The 24,537-nt window shown below is 40.1% G+C and overlaps 2 protein-coding genes across 5 annotated transcripts in view; one reads left to right on the top strand and one right to left on the bottom strand.

Moving 5' to 3' along the window:
• The window catches only part of Src64b (Tyrosine-protein kinase Src64B), a 162,866-nt gene that overhangs the window by 125,290 nt on the left and 13,039 nt on the right, over positions 1 to 24,537 (top strand). The window contains exon 9 of one of the 3 annotated variants that reach the window (XM_076312047.1): positions 1,575 to 1,716. The gene's annotated coding sequence lies outside the window, so the exon portion shown is untranslated. Of the gene's footprint in view, positions 1 to 180; positions 773 to 1,574; positions 3,393 to 24,537 lie in introns of those variants that run through there. The other 2 variants (XM_076311958.1, XM_076312131.1) reach the window with 2 other exon arrangements.
• Positions 184 to 8,501, bottom strand: LOC143147355 (uncharacterized). 2 transcript variants are annotated; one of them, XM_076312579.1, is made up of 3 exons: positions 5,047 to 8,391; positions 1,905 to 2,028; positions 184 to 1,227 (listed from the first exon to the last, which is right to left on the bottom strand). In XM_076312579.1, exons 2-3 carry the CDS (start codon positions 1,973 to 1,975, stop codon positions 921 to 923), a joined length of 378 nt encoding a protein of 125 aa, XP_076168694.1. In that variant the 5' UTR covers positions 1,976 to 2,028; positions 5,047 to 8,391; the 3' UTR covers positions 184 to 920. The 2 variants fall into 2 exon arrangements, with proteins under 2 accessions (XP_076168694.1, XP_076168776.1); XM_076312661.1 differs by lacking the exon at positions 1,905 to 2,028 and having other exon boundaries at positions 5,047 to 8,501.

Below are 24,537 nucleotides of genomic sequence, written 5' to 3' on the forward strand. Positions count from 1 at the left end.
CGTCATCATTATGGAATTCCATTAGCGTGTAATAACTTTGGATAAGTCCAAAGTATACACAGATCATAGAAATTTTATATTTTTTACTTCAGTATAATTCAGTATACAATTATATAATTATATATTTCGGAAAAATTATGAAGTATAACTATTGTTATTAACTATTTGGTTTACCTTTAGCGTGAAATATGAAACTATAAACAGTTAGGATCGTTAACTAAGGAAGAATGTTTTATAAAGGATAGAATTGAAGGTGTGGACTAACATAAGATAGTCTTTCAACATATAGTACTTTATTACGTGATAATTATATGTAACGCCCTCTTTGTGTCAATGAGTTTCTAACACTCGATTTATAAGTGACACTACAGTTGCATCAATAGCTCAAACGGTTGATTTGGCAAGAGCGCAACAATTACGTATGAGGCCTGTGTAGTGTTATTGAGTAATCTAAATAAACGTAGAAGAAGGAAATATTTTACTTACTACTACTATCTCGGTGAACCAAATACTTAAATTAATGAAATAAAAAAGATAAAGAAAGTTGGGTACATATAAGCAGGATATCAAGAAAATTCTGAAATTTAATTGTTAATTAATCCCATTTCCAGTGTGCAACAGTATCGTTTACAAAAAAACAGTGAAACTTTTTTCTCTTCTGTTTTGTTTATATGTTGGTTTTAGTAAACTAAAAATTTATACATAAAATAAATACATTATCGCATATTTGAATTGCTAGCATTTAGAACACATCTCACAGTATTGCATTTGAAAGAACTACAGATTTTGTTTCAATGAAAAATTTTTTTTACGTGCTTGTTGAAAAATACTAATTTTAATAACTGTCTAGAACACTGGTATCATTTTTAGTTTGTCTAGAATTATGATTAATGTGCAAGGCTTTTAAATCTTTTGCGACCTTACCATGGTCTAGAAATATTAAGTGTACGTTTTCTTTTAACAAATGTATTTATTACACCATTACTAAGACAATCAGAGCTGGTATTATTTAATTTTAAAACAGTTTTAAATATTTTATTTCTATTAAAATAATTATTTATTTCTCTTTCTTTTCTTAATATATCTTGTTGCAAAGTTGTTCTGTCCTTTATATTTGATGGATCAATTGAAAAAATATTTCTAAGAAACAATGATCTTCTGCGAGTCCATTCAACAGCGTCACGATTTTCACGTCTATGACACTTGATATTTTTAGGAAACGTAATACTGAAACAACAGAAAGCAATATTCATAGTTAACGTCACCTTAAATAAATGCAATTATCATATATATCGGCAATTATTTCAAAATGCAGGTATATATAAGGTATATTCGTAACTAAAATTGATCGGAAAACAGATTTATAAACATTATCATAATGATAATTCATCACTTTTGGCAATGCACTTTAACTAATAATATTAATTGATGCACTGCATTTGCACTTTGAACGTTTAGTCTGCGATTTTTTCAACGTATAAATTACACAAGAAAAAAGTTTATGTACCATGCACAGTGTCGTAACGCTTTATCTAATACATTCTGATAATGTAAATAATTCAATTTTCTTATAGATGCGAGTTAAACGTATTGTTGATTTATATCATCGACGTCAAGGACAGTGATCAAAGAGCGTATCCACGAGTCCCGGTATCATCGATATCTTAAAAACACTCGCAATATAAATAGAGATGGTCACGCATTTCGTGGAACGAGGTAAGTAACGTAAATTGAAGACTAGATGCGTGTGAAAAGGTCTAGTCCCGAACCACTACAATCCAACGGATTGAACGTGTAAGTACACAAGTCGTAAGTTGAAGAGGAGGGAATCGAAAGGAATGCTTACAAGAAGCAAGTGCTTTGAATGATCGATGTCAAACTACAAAGGGTTCTGAAATGCTTACTGAGGATGACTCGAGGGACGGCTCTTAAGTTTGAGCTTCGTCGAATTCGCCGGCGGCGCTTGGTCGGCCATGTTCACGATTCCGCACGGTTCTGCGTTCAGCGTTTGGAATCGTATTTAGCTTTCTGTTGGCAAACAAACGTTCACGGTGCGTCGGATAATTCCACATTGACGAGTACACAATCACAACAGCCTGAATTCCTTAAGAACAAGATTCACTATGATCTCTATTTAATCTCGTTCCCGATATGATTGCACGGATTCCACAACACATGAATAAACAGATTTTTCCGCGCAACTGTTATTTTTCAGTTGTTCGATACAGGAAGGAACGAATCTAGATGGAGCTTTAGGCAGATTGTCGTCGCGCGCCTCATCGATGCCATTTTACATCTTTTGAAGCTTCTTTCTCTCCAAGAGCGAAAAGAATACAAAGAAATAATCCAACTCGACGTATTAGCAACAAATGATATACAAGTAGATATACAAAACTTTTATCGATACAATATTATTCAACTAGCTACTTCGCACACATAGTGGCCATATTATTTATATCCCAGATCTTAGTGTCTGTTATTTCGTAAAAAAAAAACTACCTCTCTTAAGATTATATTTAAATCGAGGTTTGAGAGTTTGAAGGTAATCGTTCTGATAATTGAAAGACGGTGAAATTTTTTTCACTTTCATTTCGCTCGTATCTTGATTTCAGTGAACTGAAAACTCGCGTACAAAGCGAACGTGTTATTTTATTATCGGAATTGCTAGCCTTTAACAGTATCCCTCGAAACCTGTGTTGCCTCTGCAGCGACTGCAGGCTTTTCTTTTTTTTTTTTTTTTGAGCCGTGGAAGTAATTATGTCACTACGGCAATATGTTCGTTCGAACAAGTTGCTCTTAGTCAGAGATCGGTCGAAGTCGAGCAGAATATACACGTGTTGGTACCTTAGTAACACAACGCTCGCAATATGGCCGAATCGCGTGCGATTATCAACTGGCGGATCTCTTGTGTTGCATTTACGGCCGTCGCGTAAGTTGCCAAGATTTAAGTGGAACGAGAATACGGACGTAATATTGATCAAACGTATCTTTGGGTCATTAAGGACGTCGTGATATCCGCGCAGCTCGGAACAGTGCCTCCTGGGATCGATTCGAATCGCGATTAACAGCGTAATATCGCGAATAGAGGCAAAACCTTAGATTGGTTTCTTACCACGGATACGACAATCGCGTGTCGCTCGCCCCGCGACTCTCGAGATAAAACGAAATCGGAAACAAATTTATTTAAATAAATTTATGAAAACGCGTTCTTTATCGCGCGCCACCTGATGTCGTATCCTTCTCTAGATAGCTCGAACCATTAAGTAACTGCGTCTTCTTTTTTTCTTTTTTTTTTTTTTCAAAATTTCAGTTAATTTTCTACGCATCGTGTACGAAGGTATCCGATAAAAATGGGAGAAATGATTGTTTCGCGAGAGGAAATTAAAAAAAAAAAAGACTATGACGTGTTTAAAAAAAAAACTATGACGTGTTCAAAAAAAAAATATGACTTGTCTAAAAAAAAATATGACGTATTTAAAAAAAAAACTATGACGTGTTTAAAAAAAAGACTATGACGTGTTTTTTAAAAATGAACACCGACGCGTAGAAGAGTCTAATAATATCGAGACGCCTCCGCAAAGTACGGTGTAAAGAAAATAAACAACGGTACTGCAGCATCGTAGAAAGATCTTTTTTGTTTCAACGAGTAATCGTAAAATAGGGCGCACGAAAGGGTTTCGCGGAAATTACGGTACAGTTAACACGGGTATCCGGTAAAAGAATGTTTTTCCGAGTGACCCCTAAATAGGACAACTGGCACTTAATTGGTTAACGTCTCGTTAACGACGTGACTTCTGGCGTTCCGAAATGCTACATTCGGATTGCTTTCTTTTTAAGTCAACAATCAGCAGGGCGTGGAGGTACGTTCAAACGAAATATGGCGCCCGGCGTATGGTATTTTTAGGTTAGTTTCAAAAGAATAAATTTACAACCGGAACGACGGTTTGTAACGGTTTTATTCAGTCGGTTAGTCACTGTTTACATCGATCCCTTGGATACCACGGGATTTCAAAGACTCGAGGTAAATTATTGAATTGTTGACTTCTAAATGAATTTCAATTCCGTGTAACGATTTTTGTAACAGCACGTGGAGGAGTATTCGTAAATAATAAGGCCGAGCGGAGCGTCGACGGTTAAAAAAATTGTGACAAACGCGATACGGTTGAACTTATCTCGATCCATCCATTGACCTTGTTACAGAGGTATCGTTTATACAAAAAGAAACAAAAAAAACAAGTGACTCGGTAATATCATTGACGTTTACATTCTAATGTCTCTTTCGACCTGTTTCACGATCTACATATTTCATTTCATCGATTCAATAAATTTTTTAAAATACATCCGCAAATAGATAACACATTCTGTATATTTTAGTTGTTGAATACATTATTGGTTCAAATCGATTGGTTCTTCATTGCTTATTACGTATCGTTTATCGATCACGATGCATAATCTATGGAAATATGTGTTGGATGAATTTAGAGATGGACGAAATTTGTATTTAGATAAAAATATATCGACGATACATTAATGTATAAATGTATCCAAATACGGAATAGAAAATTACCTTTTCACTCGTTGGGTAGAAATTAGAATTCCAATTATAGAATTAAATATTTTGAAATGTATAAATAAAAAGTTAATCGTCCAATTCGATAAATCGTTATACGTTCGTTAATCGAATAAAATTTTGCCCATCTCTGGACACCTTTTTTCTCGAATCGTTAGGAAACGAATATTTAGGTACTCGACTCATTCGAGCGCTACGAATATCTGATTACTCTACTCTAACGCTTGGAATACTCAGGTTTTCCAAGGAAAACCAAGGAAATTTACCAGCGAAGTAGCCCAGGATTTCGTATATAACAATCGATGAATCAGCCAACGAGTCTCGCAAGGCCCGATGCACTCCACGAGGTGCTTTATTTTAGCGTGTGAGCGAAATATTTACGAATTCCACGGGCCGAAAAGCACTCAAGAGCCTCGGGAATGCGTCAGACCGAAACAATGGGAGCGATCGTTGATTCCATTCAATGATATACTCACGTTTCTGCGCTTGTTTCTTCGTTTGTCCTCGGAAACTGGAGCATTGTGTTCCTACATTGAAACCTTCACTGATTCTCACGTTTTGTTGCGTTCGTTCTTTCAATGGAACGTAAACAATTTACGAATTTAGTGTCCCGAGTTTTCATTCCCTTGTCCCGTCGATTACCTCGTTTCGTTTCCTCACCGAGATTTAAGCTTCGCTTTTCTTCTACAGATCAGAATTAATTATTTCACCTACCTCTGCACGAACATTTCACACACGCACACATTGCGATTAATTATTTATCTTACACGTACTTCCCTGTTCTAATAATATTCGAACAATAATACGTCGTAAATACACATCGTGTTATTCAAATACTATGGATATTCAGATAATTGGCACTCGAATACTTATCCGTGTATTTCAATAGTATTCGAATATTCGAATACAGAAAAATTCGACAAGTAGTCCCACTCGTGGTTACGAGGTTTTCTATGGTCGATCTATTCGAATACAACGAATACTCAGGTACTCGATTTATTCGAGTGCTACGAATACTCACTCACTCTATTCGAACGCTTCGAATATTCAGATACTCGACCCATTCGAGCGCCACGAATACCTAATTACTCTACTCCAATGATTCGAATATTCAGGTACTCGACCTATTCGACTGCTACGAATACTCACTTACTCCATTCGAGTGCCTCGAATATTCATGTACTCGACCCATTCGAGTGCTACAAATACCCAATTACTCTATTCTAATGCCTCTATTCTAACACCTTACTGTATTCTAACGCTTCGAATACTCAGTACTCGGCCCATTTGAGCGCTACAAATACCTAATTACTCCACTCCAATGCTTGGAATATTCAGGTACTCGACCTATTCGACTGCTACGAATACTCACTTACTCCATTCGAGTGCTTCGAATATTCATGTACTCGACCCATTCGAATGCTACAAATACCCAATTACTCCATTCCAACGCTTCGAATATTCAAGTATTCGATCCATTCGCGTGCTACAAATACCCACTCGCTCCATTCGAACGCTTCGAATATTCATGTACTCGATCCATTCGAATGCTACGAATACCCAATTACTCTATTCTAAGGCTTCGAATATTCAAGTACTCGATCCATTCGCGTGCTACGAATACCCACTCGCTCCCTTCGAACGCTTCGAATATTCAGGTACTCGCTCCATTCGAACGCTTCGAATATTTAGGTCCTCGATCCATTCGAATCCTACGAATACCCAATTACTCTATTCTAACGCTTCGAATATTCAAGTACTCGACCCATTCGAATCCTACAAATACCCACTCGCTCCATTCGAACGCTTCGAATATTCAGCTACTCGACCCATTCGAATCCTACGAATACTCAATCATTCCATTCTAACCCTTCGAATATCCCGGTACTCGATCGATGAAAAAAAAACCATTCGTTCGAACATCGCTCGAATTAACCCCAGCGGAGTACACGAATCGTTGATTACCCTCGAACGATCGAACGACGAAAGAATTGAACGCGTTGCGATTTTAGCGATTGACGGGGCTCGTGAAATCCGCGAACGTAGCCGTCTCGACGAAACGAGACGCTCGTTTCTTCGCTCGAGCGGCCACCAACGCGCGTTGGAACGACGCCAACGGACACGGGACCACGCACACCCGCCGCACCCACGCGTCGGCCGCGTTCACCGCCTGCGGATTTGCACACGGGTTGGAAAACGCCGCGGCGGGAAACCCGGTGTACCAATCGCGGCCGAGGAACGCCGCTGCGACGCGATAAATTTGTATTTCAAGATCGTCGGTCGAGGGCTCGAGTGATCTTTACGATACCCGATATATTTTCCCGGCAATAACGAGTCCGCGTTCGTCGCAATAACTGACAGATCCTCTTCCGTCGCGGCGGAATAACTTCTTCGACGAAACCACGGAGAATCGTGGAGCGGACATTCGCGCGAACGAAGACAGTGTCAGCGACTCGTGTCAGTTACGCTCGACAGCTTTTTCCGCTAAATGTTCATCAAGCCGGGTAATAAGATCTCTTGGCGCGGTACGTTAATAACAGAACGAACCGAATTGTCCATCTACGATTTTCACGCTTTTTCGTGGGACGATGGGGGATAGGTAGCTTGTTTCAATTTATCGAACATCGAGTAGAACATTATCGTAGATACTCGATAATGGAAAATGTAGAAATATCGGGTTGTTCGGGAAGTTTCGTTTTCCAAAATGGAAATTTAATAACATTTAATGAGGTTTAATAGAATGTTTGTACACTCTGAAAGAATCGTGTTTCATTTTTACCGAGAAAAACGAAATTACTTTTTGAACAATTTAACTATTCAAATTGTACACGATGTAACTCGTATCTGGAGCGGAAACGATATGAAAAATCACGTAGCGGTTTAGTATTTTTTTATATCGAAAAGAATTTAAAAATATAGTATTTTTAGTATATTGAAAACAAAAGAACACTTTAGTAGCTTCTCAGATGCAGCTGTTTGATGTTGTACTAGAGTTTAATATTCTAATATAACTTTCATGGAATAATTATTCGATTGTACGTTTGCACCTTGCTGATATCGACGTTAGGTTAATACACTCGTATAGTCCGATTATTTATATGCCTTCAATTATCGAGTATTTACATTTAACGTTCCACGTGCTCCAACGAGGTATCCATTTGGTTGTTCAGATAGTCATTTCGTTTTTTTTAGTGAAAATGAAATACAATTTTTTCAGAGTGCGTAAACATTTTACTAAATTATATATTCTCCATTTTGGAAAACGAAATCACTTCCTAAACAACCCAATACATCCTGTCATCGTGTAAGAACAGGTTAAGATGAAAGATGTTCAGGATGGGTACTTCCCCTATGAATCTCGTACTCGGTGTTCCCTGAGTACACTTTATTCCTGATCCTTGGTTACCTCGAGTCACCTTTTAGGATTTTTCTACGCTCTGTGAACTCGTTGATTAGGATTCTACGAAATCGAACACCACGTAACGGAGATATGAATTGGAGCGTGTCGTGGAAATGCATCGAGTTTTTGGAATGTTGGCCGTAGATGAGTAGATGATAGGATGGGACAAGATTTAGGAAGCTCCTGGGACGTTTCGGTGTTTACGTAGTGTTTGCAGGTGGAGAAGTCGCGCTTAGATTAGAACGGGTATATTCCATTAGCATAAAAGCATTCGGTCTGATGTAGGGTATCCCTTGAGGAAACCGACAACTTTCCTGGCATGTTTGGCAAGTCATTCCAAACCAAAAAGGTCATGTACACTACGGGTTTATTTCCATCCTGTATCAAGATACACCTTGTAACTAAACAGCTATTTACGGCGATGCAGACTATACGTGATACTGGATCTGTTTATGTATTTCGATCATTTCCATCCACTTTTGTTCACTTTGCGCGCAAATAACTGTTTTATACGGTTTCCAATGGAGAGTATACAGACACGTATGCTTTTTGCAATGGCGACTCTGTAGGTTCAAGCTCTGCAGATTGAGTATCAACACTGATGTTTGGAGTGTATGGTTTTTTGTCGAATTAACAAGCATACAGGGTAAAAGTCTTTAGCTTGAACAGTAACATTCAATTTTATACAAAGTGAGAAAATAGATATGTTACCAATTGGGAAGACTATATGTGCTTACTATATTTACGGTTTGTTACACCTTGATAATAGTTGGAAATAAACTCATGACGTTTATCGTTCGAGACGACCTGGTAGACACGCCAGAGAAGTTTGTCAGTACCTTTTGGGAATCCCTGTGGAACCAAATCCACGGCCAAACTAATCGTAATCCTCTTCGTGTACATAACCCGTTTAAACTATATACTTACTCGTCCCAAGTCGCTTAAAACTTACAAGGAACATCACTTAAGCGCAAATCATCCATTTTAATTAAACTTGCATGTAATATAGTTCTTGGAAAAATATTTCACACGTGTTGTTTTTCATTTGCTATTATTCAGATATCTAGGGGGTGAAATCAGCCCTTGAAATTGGAGGAGAAAAAAATTTCAAATATACGAATTTTTCATATTGGTTTACAGTTTATATTGGTAAATTTATAAAGATGCAAAGCAATGAATTGTATGAAGAAAGTATAAAAAGTGACAGTTTTTTAATATATTCATTAATCAAACTGATATTTTACAAAACTGTTTGAAAGTTTAAATTTATTATTCAAAGGTACGCAATTTTTGTTTAAACAACTTTTTTCCAGGTCCCATTATTTTCGAAATATCGAGTGAAATGTGTTTTGCTCCTCAAACTTTGAGGGCACGTTTCATACCCTAGATATGGATAATAGCAGATAAAAAAAATACGTGTTAAATATTTTTCCAAGAACTACATTATACGTAAGTTTCATTAAAATCGGTGATTTACACTTAGGTGATGTCCTTTTTTAGTTCCTTTGTGGTCCAAAATCGGAATCGTATCCACTGTTGCATCTAAAACAGAATAAAGTAATACCTCGCATAATCAAGGCCACTAGTTATCAATAAACGAATCATAGGTGACCATACTTTATAGTATCTTGGAAGAAGATGTCCGTCACCTGGTTCATTTTATCAAGACGATAATGTTTTTCCATGAAAGAAGTTATACATATTATCACGCAGAGTAGGATTATAAAAGGTACAGGTTCGTAATAAAAGAAGCAAGTTAACCTCGAAATGACTTTGAAGGCACTCACGAATTAAAAAACTAATAAACGTCACTTCACTCTCAAAATCATGAAATACGCGTTCCATTCTCAACGAGATTATTTGTTGACTTGAACGGGACATTCTGTACAGATACTCCTGTACAGAGAGATGACTCTTGAAACCAAATGGTTTCAAGATGAAAATTTTATCAATAACCGAAACATCTCTATCCAAACTTACCCATCATTGTGAAACGTAAAGTCGTTTTAAAGCCGTTACTCCTCTCTAAAAATCATCAAATACGCGTTCCACTCTTAACGAGATTATTTGTTGGCTTGAATGACTTAAAAGAAACATCTCTATCTAAACTTACCCACCATTGTGAAATAGTGGGTAAGTCGTCATTTTAAAGTCATATCATAAAGTCGTCATTTTAAAGTCGTCACTCCTCTCTAAAAATCATCAAATACGCGTTCCACTCTCAACGAGATTATTTGTTGACTTGAATGACTTAAAAGAAACATCTCTATCTAAACTTACCCACCATTGTGAAACGTAAAGTCGTCATTTGTAACATGTTGAACACCATAGTGATTATTAGTGATCAACACTCCAAAGTTACAACGATTCTCTGAACTTACACGTCACGAATTATATTACTTGTAAACTTTTGAATAACATTATTCTCGTTAGTATAATACTATAAAATAATTCCATCGACAAATTGTCGAATACTTCTACTTTTTACACTACGGTTCGTGTTAATGTGTTAATGTTACGTATCATCACAAATTGTCCACGAACGAGACTCTTGTAATAACATTACTCTCGTTAGTATAATACTACAAAATAATTCCATCGACAAATTGTCGAATACTTCTACTTTTTACACTACGGTTCGTACAAATGCCGATATCCTTAAGTAAAATTGTCGCGATGGTCAACGTGTTAATGTTATACGTACCGTCACGGTTCGCCCACGAACGAGAATCCTCGACGATGATGACTCGAAGAAAAATCGTGGTCGTTGTGCCAGAATTTCGAGGCAAATTCCGCCACAGGGTTTCCACGTCTCTCTTAATTTTCATTGGCCCGTGTACATCACGCATCCCGACGATTTATACGGTCCCCTCCTCCATCCACCTTCTGACACCCCAATCAGCTTAATGCCTCGGCTGTGGTTTCACCTAGAAGACCAAGGAGACACGGACGACACGCAGCGTCGACAACCGTGGCCAAAGGCATCGGATGATATTTATGAGAGCCCTTATGTCTGGGACGTGTCCCGGGGACTCCGGTGGGGGTGTTTGGACGGGGGTGCCAGGGCAACCATGACGGAAATAGCCGCGCGCAGGATTTCTCGGTGAAATGACACTCACTTTCGACACATTCCCCGGCCTCGCTTCCTCGTGATCCGTTGAAAGACCTTTAAAATCACGTTCGTCGCGATATCCGTCCCCTCGGAGATATTTGAAAGGAAAATGGAAGAGAAAAGAAAAAAAAAGAAAGAAGAAAACGCGAAAGAAAATAGTAACGTCGGTGATTGGAGCTTAAACCGAGGGAGAGACGGAGGTTACCAGGGACGCGTACTCGAAACGAAATGGCGTCGTATTACGCGTCCTCGAATCGACGCGATGGTCGTTTTATTCGAGAACGAACGAAAACGCGGAGAAGAAACTCTTCGTAAAGGGAAATGGTCGTTGAACGGGGGACTCGTGGAGCTAATTAAACGCGTAAATGGGACACGGTGATATCACGAGGAGCGGAATTACCGAGTTTGAGGTTATGTTTGTTACTTCGGTCGAGAGTTTTTCGTTGGACGTTTCGTGCAGTGTTGTTTCAAGGAATTCGAAGTGTAGGTATTGTACGCTTTAGCGGTTGATCTGTTTATTGATCTATCGTCTTTTTAGTGGGATGTAAATGTATATTTGATTGGCACGATTACTTGTTCCATGGCATCTCAATTTTTTTTGTACGGATACTTCATTGATACACCTGTTTAGTAACTGTCTGTTCTTTTTCTTTTAATTGATGTTTTACCGGTAGACTTGTTAATGGATGATTTGTTACTCTTTTAAAATAGATATTTTATCGGTGGCCCTACTTGTTAATCAATGGTCTACCATTTTTGTTTATTCATACTTAACTGGTAGGACTATTTATTGATCAATGTTCTTTCGATCGATATTTTTAGGAAGTGGAGGAAAAGAAAATTTCTAACGTAAAAATACATAGAGAATCTAAACCTCGTTCTACCAGTACATCGATATATTTTAAACAAACCATCCCACTTAACGAACACTCCTTCTAAATATCACGCAAAGAGAGTTATACGTACTATCAAACGTTCTCAATTTACTCCAATCAGACACCCTTGGAACAGTCCCTGTCGCTCGACATCTAGAAAAATTCGATCCTTCGAAATCGCCAAAATCTTTATCTCGAAACCGGGGTGAGAATTCTCCCTCGATCGAAGATCGTGCAACGTCTCGAAACTTCTAATTTCCATTCATCGAGGACGCTCGATTTTGACGAGGTGGCCGTGCTTCCTCGTCGCCCGGCGAGCCGGTTAAATCCAAAAGACGCAAAAGAGGCGGTCGTTACACGTGGTTTACAACATCGTTAGGAGGATGGCTCGATGCTGTCGCGACACGGCGTTAATTGATACACCGTGGCAGAACCGGGTATGATCAGAGCAACCGTACGTAGACAGGAAAAGGAAAAGAGAACGTTCCGTCGAGATTATTATGGTGGTTCAAAGCTAACTCGTTGGACCGTAGATCTCCGGACTAATGTTCAACAGCAGTCAATGTCGACCGAGATGAAATAAAGTCGGCGGATAAACGTGGGTTTACCGCGGGTTCGCTCTTTCTCTTCCTGTTCCTCTGTTGCTGGCGTTTCCTAGAGGCGAACGTTCGCGGGTTGTAAATGTCTTCATCGCGCGCGACGGTCGTCTACGTCGGTTCGGTTTCCATTATGTCGGCCGTTCGGTGTTACTCGGGCCCATGACGGTGACCCTCCTTCCGTGAAACCATATTTAGTTCGAACGCGGATCGCGATACAAGCGGTACGTTTATAACGACTCTTGGGCCGATGGAGCAGGGACAGGGACGGTGAGGGGACGGTGAACGTGGAGCAAAAAGGGGAGGGGAGAAAGGGGGCAGGGAGAGGGGGCGCAAAGTTTCCAACAATTTTAGAACTCGTAAATCGCCCAGCCTACACCTCCCCCGTCCCCCTCTCCCGACCCCCCTTTTTGATTTCGTTATTTTACGACTCGGGCCACCGCAACGCGGCGACCGTTGTACCTAACCCTACCATCCGGTCACATCGACGGGTAAAAGTCAATTTCGTGGGATCCGCGCGCGCGTTTATCGCGAGGCGCGAGTGTTCAACGCGTTATGCATGCCAGACGGTTCGAAGTGCCGCTTTTAAGACGAGTATTAATTCCCCGACGCGTTTCCATGGCCTCTCTTCCGCGTGCCCGCCCTTTGCGCGGCGAACCGTGTTACCTCGGACGCGCGATCCGTTCCGCGTTCGTTCCCGGATATCTATCCCCACCACCGTCACCGCCACGGATCCGTCGCGTCGGCGGAACGATCGAATCGGACCGGGCTAGCTACGGGGCCTCGATTCGCTTCTAACGCGGGACGGAAAACGCGACAATAGGTTATCGTATTTCTGTTCGGTGAGATCGAGTACACGGTTCGCGGCCATTTTGAGGAAAAGGGATCGAGGGGAATACACGTCGAGTGTGTATATGGTTTCTTTTCTTCTTTTGCAATTTAGAGAGTATATTTTTTTTTATTTGTGTTCGATGCGATCGAGTACACGGTTCGCGGCCATTTTGAGGAAAAGGGATTGAGGGGGGATGGAGGGGAATATATGTCAAGTATGCATTGTTTCTTTTCTTCTTTTGCAATTTAGAGAGTATATTTTTTCCAATTTCTCTTCGGTACGACCGAATCCACGGTTCGCGGCCATTTTGAGGAAAAGGGATTGAGGGGGGGATGGAGGGGGGGATGAAGGGGAATACACGTGGAGTGTGTATGGTTTCTTTTCTTCTTTTGCAATTTAGAGAGTATACTTTCTTCCACAGCAAAGGAAATTTTGAGGGAGGAACTATGGAAGGTTGTGGTACGTATTTATAAAGTCGAAATAAAGAATGAGATACTATGGTGAAATGTCTGGAGAGTGCAATATGTACAAAGTCCGTGGTAAATATATAATACCATGATATAGGAATTGATCAATCGAATTTCAATTTTGGGGGAGTGGAATATGAATTTTGTTTTGCAATTTACACAGTATATTTCTTCCGGTAGTTTCGAAGGCGATCCTTTGATCGTAAACGTCGAACGAAAACAATGAACGACTCGCAACGATTATGGCAAAGCTTATTGATTTTTATGCGTAAGATCAAGCTGAGAAAAATCCGAAATTTTTAGTATATAAGTATAGAAACGAATAAAGTACCCGTCAATCGTTAAAACAACAAAATTGCGAAACGAAGTGACGTTCGAGTAGGTTAACACCCGCTTTCGAGTAACAGTGAGTCGCCAGTGCGCTCGAAGCGGGGGTAGGTATGGATTTTGATCTCCGAGCGAGCCACACCGGGCCCGATCTGGTCGATAACGGAAAAATCGCTGCGTGGAAGCGAACTATTCCGATTCTATACAATATTAGAGGCCACCACGAGCCTCGTACCAAGTTGCAGCCTATTTCTGTGCAACAAGAATCCCTGTTTGGCGCAGCAATAGGAAACAGCCAGGCTTTCTCGAGCGGGCGATTCATTCGTCGGTGAAACAAAGCGCTTCACTTAGGCTGCTTATAACCGAGGAAGCTGTGTCTGCGCCGCGTTAGGAGTGGAGAAGTGGGAAATGAAGATTGCTCGCGTTTTAAAAACGAACGGAGAAGTGTGGAGAGTTTCGATTAACCGAGGATCGAATCGAAGAAGAAAGTTACGCGGTGCGAAAGAAGAGCAGCATCGTTACCAAGAAGATCGTCGTGTAATTTTAGACACGGTGCGATTCGATCGTCGCGATACTTCTTTCTATTCGAAGATTACGCCCACGAAATTACCCGGGTCGTTACATCGAAGCTGGCGTCGCGTAAAAATAAAATCTTCAACCAGCGTCGAATTCTTTCGCGTGGATTCGGCGCATGGAAAATCGAATGGAACGTTGGTCGACAATAATTGTAACTGGTCACGGTGATATAGTGCTCGGAGATGTTGGTAGATATCCAAGATTCACCCGTGACAATCGTGTACATTGTTCCAATGGAAATTAATACACGTTATTTATAATACTTACACACGATGTATCGTTCAATGCCGTACGGGACCTCCACGACGCTTGTATTTTTCACTCGGGGATAAAATACGCGGGTGTACGTTACATACAATGTTGCGATACGCGTGATTTTCTTGTTAAATATATATCGGGTGACTCGAGTGAAAAACGTAGTTGTAAGTCGTGGTACAACTCGAGGAAGGATCTCTGGCAAATTGAGAAGAGGAAATTGGTCTTTTTCTTTTTTCTTTTTTTTTTACATTCCTGACAATGTATTTTACGAGCTCTGTCGCGAATTTCGAATTAAGGAGTTTGTGTCGAATATTTAGAATACGAGCAACTCTCGTTGCGTGCCAAGATTGAAAACCTAACCTTTGGCAAAATAAAGTGCAATGTTTCGACCAACCAGGATTGCTCGTCACTGACGCAGAATATTTTACATAAAGCAATTTAATCCGTTTACAAAGATCAGGTGATTTTTCCTAATAAAATTTTCTCTAGTAAATTTGTTTCAATCGATAAATAAAAATAGTAATATTTTTCATTGGAGCTCAATTATAAATTCGACGCGGTGTTAAAGGTTAAATACTGAATGATTTTCTCTAGTAAATTTGTCTCGGTCGATAAATGAAAATATTAATATTTTTCATTGGAGCTCAATTATAAATTCGACACGGTGCTAAAGGTAAAATACTGAATGATTTTCTCTAGTAAATTTGTCTCGGTCGATAAATGAAAATATTAATATTTTTCATTGGAGCTCAATTATAAATTCGACGCGTTGCTAAAGGTTAAATACCTAATCAATATTTTCGAAGGATTCACGTGCACTAGGAATCCGTATATCGAGGAAAACTTAAATTCCTCTCGTCTACTTTTAAAACATTCAAGACTCGACGGTGTCGCCTCTTTTTACAAAAATCATCAAAAAACGTTACAAGTCGCAATATTTCGGGACAGGGATTCTGGCCGACGTCCCCGGCGTCCGTAACGAATGTTTTCCGAAATATATATAATTCTATATCGAAGGGGTGGGTCCTCGTAAATTTCGTTCTGACTGGGCGGTGCAGGTGCGCGCCCCACTAAGATTGCTATTCTCGTTTCAACAATACGAATACACGATCTATCTTTGTCGTCATCGGTATATATACACTTCATCGAGCCGGAGAGTAAGCAATTGCTCCCAAAAAAGATGATTTAACGCTCCCCGGTCGACTGGTTAGCGTAAAGTATGTACAACGAGATTTATAGCTCGCGTGGAAAATCATCAAACTGACCATTATTCGGGAGTCGCGTCCCGTTGCCAATTCATCGGTACACCCACCCCTTCGATAACGGAACGCGTGGATCTTTATTGCGTTTCGTTTGCAACGTGAAACGAAGAGTTGGTACCAAGTGGAGGGATCTTGGACGATTTTCTGGAACGTTGAACAAATTTGGAGAACTCTCGGCGAAAAGTATCGGGTGCTATTCGAGCGACAGAAGAGAGAAACACCGTATGATACCTAACACCCGCGGAATCGTAAATCATTGTTACGAGCGGAGAATAAAAATCAAAGAGACGAATGTAAAGTACAGACGATTCATTCCGTCGCCATGCGATAGTCTAATCTCTGTCTGGCTGAGTAGAGGGCTAAATGACGTTTAGGGTCGGTAAATCAACTCGTTGAGGACCTTGTGCCCCGAGTTATTAGACGGCAATTAAAAACTTACATTGACGAAGCGATGTCACGGGGACATATTGAACCGTTCCCAGGATTTAAGGGTCATCCGTGTCACCTTGTTCTTCGAATAGTTGAAAGCTTGATTTATGGTGGGGGAGGGATTAAACGCGCCGTGTCGCGGGCAGTTCGAATGTCGCTTATTTTTGTCTCGCATCGGGGGCTATTTCCTTTGCATTAGCCGGTACGATTCCGGGGGGACTTCGAGCGAACAGGTTAAAGGGGGATGGTTCGAGGACAGGAAGAAGGATGGACGAGGGAAGTGCATTTCGTCTTGTATAGTTGGACGCAGTGAAGTCAACGGACTCGTGGATGCGGGCAGGATCGGGATTACGGTGAATGTTTGACGAATAAGATTCGAATAGACGACTGTTCGAATACTCGGTGAATAGAATTCGAATACACAATGAATAGAATTTGAATACTTGGTGAATAGAATTAGAATACTCGGTGAATAGAATTTGAATACATGGTGAATAGAATTTGAATACACGGCGAATAGAATTCGAATACTGAATGAATAGAATTTGAATATACGGTGAACAGAATTCGAATACTCAATGAATAGAATTTGAGTACTCGGTGATTAGAATTCGAATACTCGATGAATAGAGTTCGAATACTCAATGAATAGAATTAGAATACTCGGTGATTAGAATTCGAATACTCAGTGAATAGAGTTGGAATACTCGGTGAATAGAATTAGAATACTCGGTGAATAGAAATCGAATACTCAATGAATAGAATTTGAATACACGGTGAATAGAATTCGAATACTCAATGAATAGAATTTGAATACTCGGTGATTAGAATTCGAATACTCGGGGAATAGAGTTGGAATACTCAATGAATAGAATTAGAATACTCGGTGAATAGAATTCGAATACTCAATGAATAGTATTTGAATACACGGTGAATAGAATTAGAATGTTCGGTGAATAGAATTTGAATTCTCGACATTCGCGTATTTTGCGTACCGATCGTATATCCGAATATTTGTAATATTTAAATAGTGTGACGAGGACTATGAATCAAGTTCTTTAGATTCGTTGCTTTTAAATTTTATTTTCGTTCACTATTCGAACAACGATATTCGAAGTTCATTCGTAGCATTTGAATACCTACAGAATATTCAAATATTATTCAAACAGTCCCGGTCCAGAACGTTTAAGTGTTTTCGTCGTTCAGAGTCATTTTTCTTCGAGATTTAATACTCTCCGATATCTTTCCAAACAGGATCGTTAATTTTCTTCTCTGCGTCACCGAATTCCAAGAATTTTGCATGATTCTGAAATCATGACTTGTTACGTTATCCTCGTATTCTCAAAGAACAAATTTTCTCTTTGAAAACTTCTATGTAACCCATTGTACGAAGTTATATACAGTGTTAGGTGTTACGTTTGACATAACACCGAACTCGTATACCTGTGACAGATTTAAAACGCATCTCTTTACGCGTGCATAAAGTGGCGAGACATTTTAACGAGCAATCACCCCACAAAAGATAGAATCATATTTCAATAACATTTGAGACGGATCTATGATTATATCCGTGATTAAAGGCTAGTGTAAATCAGTCTGTAGCACACTTGAAGAGCAGGCGAGTAATACTTGAGGAAATCGTAACTCTACCATAACTGGACCAGGAGTACAAATCAAAGTTAATGCACATCGGTGGTCGAGAGTGCCACACGATATCCGAACGCATTGTGATCAAACCATCGTGCCTCGGCCGGCTGATACAGGGTGTCTTGTACCGATTGAAATGCCCAGTACTTTCAAACGGATTATTAATAGTAAGTGTTTGATAGAGGGTTATATATAATAGATTGGCTTCAACGTTCTCGGATAGTAAACACAGCTTCCAGAGGCAGATTAAATAAATATAGTCGGTCTATTTTTAGCCGAGTACCGTATTAATAACAAGTGTTTATCGTTCATCGTACTTTTTTAACAACATCACGAATTACTTATGGGGCTATTTCTACAGTGGTAATAATTTTTCTAGCGATCTTGGAACAACCTGTATAAAGTGTGAATCGTGCAATTTGATCGGGTTACATCTCTCTTATGGACGAAAGTGATACAGAAAAGAGTCCAACTGTGGAGTAATCTTTAACTTCCTACATCATTTTCAACGCAAGTGCAACTATGCTTCTGCAGAATGCAATTGTACTGTTCTTTTAAACGAAATCGTATGTTATCATTGTTGTACCTGGATTTTTGATTATACGATCACTATTCCAGTACTACTTGAACCCTTGATTATTCGAATTTATTCAAGTATTAGAACATGACTCGAATACTATTCAAATATTACTCGAATCCTTGATCATTCGAATATTACTCGAATACTAGTTGAATTATTTATTATTCCACTTAAATGTTTCATTACTCGAGTACTATTCAAATGCTTCTCGAATCCTTGACTATTCGAATACTACTTGAATCTTTGTCTATTCGAATACTACTCGAGTTCTGGAATATTCGAATACTACTCGATTCCTGGATTATTCGAATACTACTCGAATTCTGGACAACTCGAATACTACTCGAATATTACTCGAATCCTTGATTATTCGAATATTACTCGAATCCTTGATTATTCGAATACCTTCCGGATATTATTCGAATAGTAAAACAACGACACCTTGGTACATTCTTTTCGCAAATTTCTTCCAACCGAAACCGGCACCTCCACGCTCCGTAAGTCCTCGATTCGGGTACGTGAAAATCCGCTCCGCCCGGTGCCAATTGGGCCGCGGGACTCGTAAATTTCGTAACGTGGCCAAATGTGTTACCGTAACAACGCCATGGTGAACCGTGCACGCTCAAGTCGACACGGACCCGTGCAAGTTTCCCCTAACGCACTCGGCTACGGAGTCTTCGTCGTCGTCTTCTTCGTCTTCGTCGTCGTCGTCGCGGTTGCCGCCGTGGCCCCGGGTCGCACCTTTAAATCAGCGGACTTTAGTCTCGGGCGGGCGTGACACGTCGTCGCTGAATTAATTCTCGAGCGTGCCACGGTGGCGAACGATCGCGCGGTGACAATGTAAAAGCGCCCCCTCGCGAGGCCTCCTCGTCCTCCGCTCCGTGCCCCCCCTCTCCCTCGCCAACGTTCGTCGTTTCGGTGTCCCGTGTGTCACGCGAGGAGCTGCGAAACGCGTAGTAGAGAGATGCGCCGTGACGAGCAAAAGAGCGTGACCGCGGTATGTGGTTCCACGCATCCCCCACCCCGGACCCTTCTCGGTGCCCCCTCTCCCCACCACCGCTCGAGAGCGTATTACGCTAGCGCGCGGCTGCTTGCCGCGACACAAAGTGAATTGCGACGAACGGGGTAGGACGAAAGAACAGAACGGAACAGAACCAGCGCGGCCTCTAATTGCACGTTCCGAATGATTGATAACCGCGCGGGTTTCGCTCAACAGCGTCGGTGGGACATGGCGTCCGCGACCGTTTAAAGATTCGATTAGACTCGCCGTCTGGAACTGGGATCACGGGAGGGGGTCCGTGTTAGCACACGTCGAGGTGGGAAGGATTAGATGACCGTTTGGCGGGACTGGAAGGAATTCGAGGCTCGTGGTATTCTCGAGACAAGGGGATAATCATCGAGGAGTTGGGCAGAGTCGATGCTAGCCAGTAAGCAACAGGGCAGTGATAGATAGATGGTAGTGTTTATATGGATAGGGTGAAACGTGGTCTCTTGATCGGTTTGGGAGTAACCGGGGTCAGGATTTCTCGATTCTTTCTAGTCGTTGCTCGTTCGAATTGTAGTATTTGTGATAGGTTAGGTTTCACAAAGGGAGGGGGTTGGAAGTGATCCTCACGGATTGCAATGAAATTTGGCTGATTGATAGATCTGTGTTTACAGAAAGCGTGAGTGTAATTTTAGATGTAGATGATAGATGGAATTTGAGTAAAGTAGGTGCAAAGATTTGGAATATTCTTGCGATGCAAATATATGTATATATATAATATATATATGCTGAGTCATCTAAATAAATCTCCTGAGATATCTTCCAAATTGTTGGGTTGTTCGGAAAGTCATTTCGTGGTTGGAAATCTTTCGTCAGAGGTTCATTTTTGATTAGGAGAATTTTTCAATTTTTGTTGTTGTTGACGAGTTTAACCCTTTGCACTCGAGGTTTGTTTGCTACCAGACGCCTCGAGGAAATTGTTTAAGTCGTAAAATTAATCTGGAACGGAACATTTTTATATGCTTCGCGTACACGCGTTTACACTCTATGAGAACGTAATATTTCAATTCCAATTTGAATTCCAAACCACCAAGTTTCCCCGGATCGAAAATTTGGATGAAAAGGATCTCCTCTCGAGTCCAAAGGGTTAATTATTAGTAACGAAACAAACTTTTGCATGTATTCTTACTCTGACCGAGAGAATTTCTAGAAGCTAGAAATAATTAATAATCAATGAAACAATCTCTTGTATATATACCTGCTCTAGTAAGAGAATTGGAGAATTAGAGAGTAAGAGAATTTTTAGTGATTAATAATAACGACGAAACTTGCCAAGAATGGAAAAATTCTCTCGACTGGATTTTAACTTAGGACAAATATTTGTAACCACTCAGTCCAGATCGTACAACCGACCACAATGTTTTTTCAAATGTTTGTGTCTACTTTTCTCAAAATTGACCGCTCATCTACGATTCAAATTGCAATTACGCTTATTGTAGACGTAGATTTATTAATCTGACAAATTTCCTCGCAATTGGTGAGGCTCACTTCTGAACCTGCCAAGTGTAAAATTGTAGATCGAACTAAAAATACTATGGCCGAATGTGAATTCGTAAAGAGTTCACACCGTGGAGGAAATTCACATTAATCGTGCACCAGACTTTGTATCGAACAATGTAGATCGCACAGGGGGAAAAAAACGTCGGTAAAATTTTTGGTAAGGATGAACGAGATTGGGCAATTACCGGAGTGAATACCGAGCACTTTGAGAAAGTTTATAGCCGTTGTCGTAGGTTTCGTTTCTCGAAATAAGATAGCTGGCTGAAATTGTAGCACGGCTTCTACAAAGTTACAGACGGTGTACAGTTTTAGCTCTCCACTTTAGAGCGGAGAAACTGGGATGAAGGGGATCAGAAAAGGTGTCTTGGAACGTTAGAGGTATTTTGTGTCTGTAAAAAGAGAAATCGTAGTCTTAATTAACTTGAGCGACGATAATTCCTGTCTGAGTTGTGGGACGGTGAATTTTTCTTTACGAGATCGTTCGAAGGATACGTACAATGTTGGACGAAAGTGCTGGTTCGTTTACTCTGTTATATTTTGTAGCATAATTACCGGAAGGTGACTCGGTAGATGTTATTTTAATCCACGTTCAGAAACGACCGGTACGGATTATTTTATCGTCGTTTCCTATTCGCGTGCCCTTTACTTTGTTTATAAATGACAGTGTAGGCAGTTAATCTTCTCAATCCAAACATCCTTCTTCCCACTAAAATTTGTCAACATCTTTTTTACGAATTCCGTACAAGTATTAAAGCGTGACACACAATGAGAGGACGTTAAGTGCCTTAGTTGATAATTTATGTACGGTGTTCAAAATAACCGGGGTTCAGCCACTTGAATGGCTTTCTTGTTCACTGAGGCATTCAATACTTTAGAAAGTTTCATGTGCCGTACGCTTTGAACGAACCACCAAGGATTTTCGTATTGTCGATAATTCGGTCCATTTGGACGCGATAATCGATGAATAAAATAGTAATTGTTGTCGAATTCTTTTCGTTAACAAAGAGACCGCGTTTGTTTGCGCAAACATTGAAATACTCTTGGAATTATTTACACTCGTAACGGAAAATTAAATTCAACGTCTGACCAGCGGCAGTCCTCGTTCCGCTGGTAAATGTTTTCTATGTTCAAAGGTGTCCGGGAATGAAAATTATTAACGTCGAGGATCGTGCGCATCGTTTACTATTGCGTATTCTGGTACTTCATTAAATACACTCGCATTCGTCTAATAATAATTCGTAACAACGACCGAATTTAGCTCATGTACAATTACACGCAATGTTAGTCCGCGCGATCGCTGAACCATAACCGCGTAGAAAATTTCGATACTGCTTGATCAAGTATCGTTGCATACATATAATATATATATGCTGAGTCATCTAAATAAATCCTCTGAGATATCTTCCAAATTATTGGATTGTTCGGAAGGTCATTTCGTTTTACACAAAATGGAGTATATATAATTTAATAAAACGTTTATACGCTCTAAAAAAATTGTTTTTCATTTTCACAAAAAAAAAAAAAAAAATGAAATGATTCTTTCCGAACATCCTAATATTTATCGAATCAAAAAATATTTTAAATGAAAATTGTACAGTTACAGTGAAAATGGAGATACTTTAGGGTAAGACGAATTTTTTGCAATATCGAAATTCAAATATCTCAACGAATAGTCTTCCAACACAGATAATTTCGTACCATTTCAAAAAACCCTACATATTCATAAAAAAAAAAAACAAGAAACAAAATCGACCTTCAAATGTCTGTACAAGTTTCTCGAAAAACGATTCTATCGCTCGAAATTCAAACATCTCCTCAATGAATAGTCTTCCAACACAGATAATTTCAAAAAACTCTACATATTCATAAAAAAGAAAAACAAAAAATAAAATCGACCTTCAAATGTCTCTACAAGTTCCTCGAAAAACAATTCTATCGCTCGAAATTCAAATATCTCCTCAACGAATAGTCTTCCAACACAGATAATTTCGTATCATTTCAAAAAATTCTACATATACATAAAAAAAAAAACAAAAGACAAAATCGACCTTCAAATGTCTCTACAAGTTCCTCGAAAAACGATTCTACTCGAAATTATCCTCGTCCTCCTCAAAAAAAAAAAAAAAAAAAAAAACAATACAATTTTCACGAAAAGAATTCTTCGTTCGATCGCGTGGCAAACAATTCCGAAGACATTCAAGGTTAGCGATTAAACGACTCACTCGGTGACACGATTACACCCCGAGAGTAGGAACAAACAGTGCAAAAAGTTTTTCACCATTATTCGTCCCTTGATTGTTCGCATTGGTTAGAATTTCACGGTGACACTGGCTCGAGATTTCTTCGAATAATCATTTTCGACGCGGGTCGTTACCGTGGCCAGTCGCGGGTAAAATAGCGCGACAAGGCGATAAATTAATTACGCTTCAACGAAAAGAGGCGTTTGGGGTGGTGAGGCCGGACGGAGATCATTGTACGAGTCGGTTTTGGACGTTGAATGGCGGTGCGTGAACGAATCTCGTTTGTCCCATTCTCCTGCCTGCCGGGTACCAACCGCTCCGCGAATGAAACGTCCTTTTCACGCGATGCATAAACGACTGCATTCCGTATTCGACAAGTTTACGATCTGCTTTATGGACTCGGTCGGTGAATGCCCGGCCGCGCGTCGAAAATGGCGAAAGGGATGAAACGAACGATCCCTCGACCGGCTCGGTAAGTGAAAGGAATGAATACCCCATTAACGTTAACGACATCGGACGCGTATCACGGGGAACCGTAAAACGGACGGATCGTACACGCGCGACGAATCGACGTCGCGACGCTACCTGGTGCACCGAGTTCCCACCAAGTGGAACGGGGACCGAGCGTGCTCAGACGGATTTCGTGTCTCGAAATCGACGACAATGCTAGTGAACGGGACGCGCGAAAATTGTGTTTCGATGTTTCGTTGTACGAGGGGAGAAATTAGGAATAAGTATTAATTATAGTAGGATTTGCGTGATGTTTGTTGTTTGAGGTTGATTGACGTTTTCGGTTGTGCGTTTGTGGTCATCTTTGGAAT

Source organism: Ptiloglossa arizonensis, chromosome 1 (assembly GCF_051014685.1).
Source record: "Ptiloglossa arizonensis isolate GNS036 chromosome 1, iyPtiAriz1_principal, whole genome shotgun sequence".
In the NCBI taxonomy this organism is placed as follows: Eukaryota; Metazoa; Arthropoda; class Insecta; order Hymenoptera; family Colletidae; genus Ptiloglossa; species Ptiloglossa arizonensis.